Source organism: Aptenodytes forsteri, unplaced genomic scaffold, assembly GCF_000699145.1.
Source record: "Aptenodytes forsteri isolate BGI_AS27 unplaced genomic scaffold, ASM69914v1 Scaffold651, whole genome shotgun sequence".
Lineage (NCBI taxonomy): Eukaryota > Metazoa > Chordata > Aves > Sphenisciformes > Spheniscidae > Aptenodytes > Aptenodytes forsteri.
Window position 1 is genome coordinate 96,126 of NW_008794079.1, and position 6,168 is coordinate 102,293.

The following is a 6,168-nucleotide window of genomic DNA, read 5'->3' on the forward strand; positions in this document are numbered from 1 at the left end:
ATCTGCTGGGAGAGCTGCTGGGAACAGCCACAGCTCGGGGCAGCTCGCAAACCGCCTGCGCTGTGGGGGTAGACTGGGTTTGCCTAAATGCCAGAAAGTCCAAACCCAAGCAAGGCCTCTTGCTGAAACTGTGCCGGGGCTGAGGACCCTCACAGTGTCCTCTGCGTGCCCACAGCCCTCACAAAGCGCTCGTCCCCACTGCCTGCGTTGCGTAGAGCTGTAAAGGACCAAGGGGCGAGCGGGCCTGGCGACATGAGACGTGGGGGCAGAGGCAGGGGGGTCACCCCGAGCAGTCAGTGCCGGGATTGCACACCAGTTAAAGTGACAAAGGACGAGTGTCCAGCATCGGCTACTCCGTCTTCTAGAGCGGGAGCACGCGTTTGCATGGAAAGCAAACAGGGAAGGGGGCACCGAGACCACCTGGGAGCTAAAAGGTGTCGCAAGGGCGACCACAGCTGAAACCTGCAGCCCATTTCAGGCTGTGCGGCGGGAGCAAAGGCTGCCAGCACCCCGCTCACCGGAGGGCTGACCTGTCCCATCACCCGTGGGGCAGGAACAGTGCCAGCGGGCACCCTGTCCCTTCCCAAGCTGCAGCGGCAGCAGAGCATCCAACCCCAGCCGGCAAAGCAGATCCGTCTGCCTCCTGCCATTGCCCCCGCTGGCACAGATCGCAGCAGGGGCCTTGGGAGAAGCTGGCGGGACACAGCTCACGGCTCTATCCCATCCCTGCCCTCCCTGTGGGCGGTGGGCTCCCTGCCTCCATCTTGGGGCACGGGCAGAGCGGTGCTGAAGCCTCCCCTCAACGTGAGGGCAGGACGGGTGAGGACAGGCTCTCCTTGGGGCCCGGACCCGCACAGACCACACAGCCCAGGCTGCAGCCCCTCGCTGGGGGCCCAGAGCACGAGCCCTCTCCCCTGATCTCGGGGCAGCGCGCCCGCCCCCGCCAGCCCTTCAGAGGCAGCCAGGACCCCCGCAGAGGGCAGGCCAGGGTCACGGCACAGACGTGGCGTTAATCCGCCGGCACCGCCAGCCGGGTGACGTGTGAGAAAGAGGCAGCCAAGCCTGGGGCATGGCAAGGCTGTAAAACAACTCCCGTGGCCCCCAGGCCCCCCTGCGGGGCAGGCGCTGCTCGGAGAGTGGAGGGAGGGTACGGAGGGATATCCACTGTGCGTGCACGCTGCCCACTGTGCGTGCACGCTGCCCCATCCCGCGCGGAGGAGCCGGAGGGGAGCAGGCAGGGGATCGGTGACCGCCAGCTTTGTGCAAGGGGCCGGAGCAGCTCCAGGTCCCACTGCCACCCCCGAGGGCAGAGCAGGCAGGCAGGGAGGGAAGAGCCGGGTGCCGCAAGCTGGTCCATGCCTCGCCGTCCCCCAGAGGTTGTATGCTCCTCGAGAGGAACTGGCATGTGGAAGAAAGGGGTTGCGGTGCTCCCCGGCAGAGGAGAGGGAGGAGGGTGATGGCTGTGCAGACCCCCAGCTCCTGCACAATGCCTGCCCCGGCCGGGGACACATGGGCAAGCGTGGCAGAAGTGCTGCAGCAAACTCTTCCAGAGCATCTCCCAAACCAGCTCCGGTCCCATGGAAAGGGAGCAGAGAGGAATTCTCAGCAGAGATAAATGCAGCAGGGCACAGGGCTGGAGCAGAGCAATGAGAGGACCGGAGGTTTTCCTGTGCGGCTAGGACAGGACCCTCGGGAAGGGGAGAGGCGGCCTTGCAGGAGGGAGGGGGTCTGGGCAGGGGTTAGCCTGGCTTGCAGGGACCTGTGGGGCTTGGCAAAAGGGCTGGGGCTGGTGAGGAGCCCTGCCAGTGCAGCCGGTGTCACTGCACCGAGCAGGAGGGGACAAGGCGGGCAGCGGTCAAGTTCCGTGAAGGCAGCGCTGGCGTGCTGGATCCAGCTGAACCGCCACCGACAGCCCCCGCCGTAGGCACAGGAGAGCTCAGCAGCACCAGCGGGCGAGGGAGACAGCAGGTCACAGGGGGTTTCATTGAACAGACCTTGTGCGGCCACGGGTGCCTGGCTCAGACCTGCCGAGCGGCTCTGAGAGCGGGTCGCCACCAGCTGTTAATGCTCTGTCCCTTGGAAGGCAAAATGCTGGCAAAAGTTTTTAAGGGCAGCCTTGACCGAGCGGGTTTGTGATTCAACACTAAGTGAGGAACTCACAGCCTTCGTCGGGGTAAGAGTGGCTGGGAGGAGGGGGAGAGGAGGAGCAGGATGAGGGGTTTGGGCAGAACCAGCTGATCCTGTCACCCACTGCCTGCCTGCCTGCGCCCCTGGGTTTTATTGCTGTTGTAGCAAAACCGCTGGCAGCCACCTCTCCTGCGGCGCAGAGTGCCACGCTGGATACAGCCGAGGGCAAGCGCAGGAAGGGCTGAGCCAAGCCCTGCACCGGGTGCTCTGCGCAGAGCACGGGGAAAGCCGCCCTCGCTCCGCCGTGGCTGGCAGTGCCCTGCCCTGACGGGTCTGCAGAGGTGACTGGAGCTGCAGGGCACCCAGAGCCGTCCCGCGCTTGGAGCAGACGCTCCAGGCTCCAGCACAGGCGCGGGTGAAGCTACCCCAGGGCAGCGTCAGGGCTGAGCCTCCCCGGCCCCACGGCCGAGCCCCCCTGTCCTTGCCCCAGGCACAAGAAGAGCTGGGGAGCTCAGTGTCCTTATCACAACAGCCTTCCCCACCAACGCTCTCCACGTTCCTCCTGCCGCGACCCAGAGCAGGGTCACCCTGCCACCAAGCCCACGGGACAGCCAGGGCTTGGCGTTAAGTCAGCGGGGACTGGAGTCTGGACCTGCCTGCAGGTTTTGTGCGAGAAGACCCATAATTTGGGCATGGGGTGGCACGTCAGCGGGGAGCGCTGGGCTGTAGGGACGGCGACGGTGCCGGGAAGCAGAGGGCTCCATGCGCACTCCCAAAAGCCTTCTGCAAGCGCGGAGCCGTGAGCGGACGGCGAGCTGCCCAGAGCCATGGGCAGAGCCCAGGAGCTCAGTGCCTCGCCCCAGCACCGTCCCCCCGCTCCCCCCACGGTATCTACAAGATGGGACGGCTCCGCAGCCCTGTAATTTACTGTTCCTGCTGCACTTAATGGCAGCGGAAAGGCAAGGTGATAGGGGAAAAAATATGAGGCGGGATTTTCCGAATCCCCATTTCCTCTCCAGACAGCACAAGAACTCCTGGGGCCTGAACATCTGGGAAATTTAATTTTACCATTTCTGAGCTGAACTCCCCTTCCCCTCCCCTCCCCACCCCCGGTAACAAAGGAAGAGTCAGAGCAGGGGCCGCACGTGCAGCCGTGGGGGAGGCTGCACCGCAGCAAGCCCTGCAGACCAGCCCAGGGACGTGGCCTCGGCCGGGCCACGCTGGCAAGCCACAGGCCAGCAGAGGAGAGGTGCAAACATCGCCTAACACCTGGTCCCTGGGCAGAGAGACCTGCACCCGGCCTGGTCAAACCCCAGACGGCCAGGAATCCCATCAAACTGGAAATGAGAAGCACCAGCTCTGCCTGCGCACACCTGGCTGGGGCAGTGGTGGTGCTGGTGGTAATGGTGGTGCTACTGGTGGTGGTGGTGTTGGCATTAGTGATGGTGGTGCTGGTAGAGCTGCTGGTGGTGGTGGTAGTGGTGGCAGTGATGGTGCTGCTGGTGGTGGTGGTAGTGGTGGCAGTGATGGTGCTGCTGGTGGTGGTGGTAGTGGTGGCAGTGATGGTGCTGCTGGTGGTGGTGGTAGTGGTGGCAGTGATGGTGCTGCTGGTGGTGGTGGTAGTGGTGGGTGGTAGTGTGATGGTGCTGCTGGTGGTGGGTGGTGGTGTGGCAGTGATGGTGCTGCTGGTGGTGGTGGTAGTGGTGGGTGGTGGGGTGCTGGTGGTGGTGGTGGTAGTGGTGGCAGTGATGGTGCTGGTGGTGGTGGTGGTAGTGGTGGCAGTGATGGTGCTGGTGGTGGTGGTGGTAGTGGTGGCAGTGATGGTGCTGCTGGTGGTGGTGGCAGTGGTGGCAGTGATGGTGCTGCTGGTGGGGGGCTTTTCTGGTGCCCGGAGAGCAAAGCCTGACTCGCAGCCTGGCTGTCACCGAGGGGCTGGCCGGGAGGACTCTGCGATGGCACAGGAAGGTTTCCTGCAAGCCGCAGATGGCGAGCAGACGGACAGGGACGGATTAGTGTTTCCAAGGCCTCAGCAGAGCGCACAAAGGTCCTGCCCACAAGGACTCATGCTGCAGGAGCAGGATCAGAGAGCCCCGAACCGGGCGCTGTTATCGACAGCGTAGAGGGTTTCTGTCCTGCCGCTACCTCTGTCCAGGGAGAGGGCTCAGGAGGCAGGCGGCTGGACGAGAACCTGTGGTGGGGGCACGGCGCGGCAGGGTGAAAGTGCCGGGCATCCTGAGGAGGGCAGAGAGGAGGCAGCGAGGGGAGTCCCCCGGCAGGGCCAGGGCAGGGGAAGGCACCTGCAGGAGCAGGGCTTTGGAGCAGATGCAGCTCCCGCTCCTGCTGACCCCTCCGAACCCCCAGAGAGACACAGAGGGATGACGACGACGCCTTGGGAAAGCTGCCCCACAGCTCCCGAGCGCTGTCGGAGCAGAGCTGCCGCAGGCCTCCCCTGCCAAGCACCGGCGCGGGGAGGAGCGAGAGGCTCCCGGGTTGGAGCCAGCATGCTGGCAAAACTCCCAGCCCCAGGTGTGTTTTTTTAACTTGGCCTTCTCCTTCTTCTCTGCAGAGTAAAGACCGAGACAGGAAGACGGCGATTCGGAGCTAGATGATCATAGTTTTCAGGAAGGACAACAAGGAGGAGCAGAAGGAGGAAGGATGGAAAAGCCACACACACAAAATCACAGCCACGGACACTCCTGCCTTCACCCTGCTGCTGGGGAGAGCTTGCACGGCGTCACCCCGGAGGACCTTACCCTGACCCGGACACACGCCTCAGGAGAGGCCGGGCGTCCTCCCAGCTCGGAGGGGTGACTGCAGACGGGAGGCGAACATGGACGCGGGGGCGGCAGGACATTGCAGGACCGCGCGTGGCGGCTCGGAGGAACGCTCGCTGCGCAGGGACGCTCCGCGACAGCGCAGGCAATGCAGCCGCTGCCCGGCAAGCCAAAGGGGCAGGGGACCTGCTCTGGGGCTCCTTGGAAGGGGAGTCCCTGCCCCGGTCTCTGCGGATGCCACGCACGGCTGCTCCCGGGGGAGAGCCAGTGCTCGGACGTGCCCCATCCCAGGTCTGACTTGAGCAGCGCTGGTGAAACCGCTTACGGAAACACCCTGCTCTCCCCGTCCCCTTCCAGCTTTGAGCCACTCCATCCCCTGAACTCTGAGTCCTGGGGTGCTGCATTTGTTGAGTTTAATCAATACATGCTGGTGTTTCATGTCATTGATATGATAATATAAAGCCTGAGCAATTTGTATAATTAAAAATGAATATGGTTCAGACTCACGGCAGGAGCTTCCTTCCTTCCAGAGCCCCCGACCCCCCTCACACAATAAACCTCTGGTTTCACCCTCACCCACACTGGCTTTAAACACCGTCCGGTCAGCAAGCGATTGAGCCACAGCTCAAGGTCTGCTCCTCCGGCGACGGGCACAGCCCCTCCGCCTGCCCCCCTGCCCTCGGGACTGAGCCCCAGCGCAGGGTCCGGGTGGGGGAACCCTTCCCGCAGGGTGGCCCGGGGCGAGCACCGACCCCCATGTGCCATGCTCAAACCCAGCTGGAGGACGAGGTAGAAAGCAGGGACTTGGTGAAAACCAGATGCTGCAGCTGAGCTGAGTTTCCTGGGGAAATAAATTACACACATACGCCACAGCATCTCAGTGCTTGCCGGCGCTCCTCCAGGCAGCGCTCGCTCCGAGATTTCATGGGCCTCTGGCTGCAGGGCAGTGAAATGCTCCTCATGTCACCAAAACGGTGTCCCGAGGTTATAAAAAGCGCAAGATGGAGTAAAGGTTGAGCCCCAGCCCCCTTGAGCAGCAGGTGAAGGGCTGCTCGGCTGTCGGCCCCCTCGAGCAGCAGGTGAAGGGCTGCTCGGCTGTCAGCACGTCTGCGAGCCCCTCCTCGCTCCTGCCCGTGGCTCAGGAGCCCAACGGGGGTGAGCCCCGGTGCCAAACGGCTGCTGAAGTGTGGGGCCCCGGTGGGCCGGGGCTCTGAGCTCTGCCGGAGACATGAGCAACCCGCCCCGCGCGCACCAGAAACGCTGGCTT

The 6,168-nt window shown here is 63.9% G+C and overlaps 2 protein-coding genes across 2 annotated transcripts in view; one reads left to right on the forward strand and one right to left on the reverse strand.

Annotated features, from left to right (window-relative positions):
• SCX (scleraxis bHLH transcription factor) overlaps positions 1-4,771 on the forward strand; it is a 9,942-nt gene extending 5,171 nt beyond the window's left edge. The window contains exon 2 of the mRNA XM_009272295.1: positions 4,694-4,771. Coding sequence (XP_009270570.1) covers positions 4,694-4,732 — 39 coding nt within the window. The 3' untranslated portion in view covers positions 4,733-4,771. The remainder of the gene's footprint in view (positions 1-4,693) is intronic.
• The window catches only part of BOP1 (block of proliferation 1), a 70,796-nt gene that overhangs the window by 20,853 nt on the left and 43,775 nt on the right, over positions 1-6,168 (reverse strand). The gene's annotated exons all lie outside the window — the stretch shown is intronic.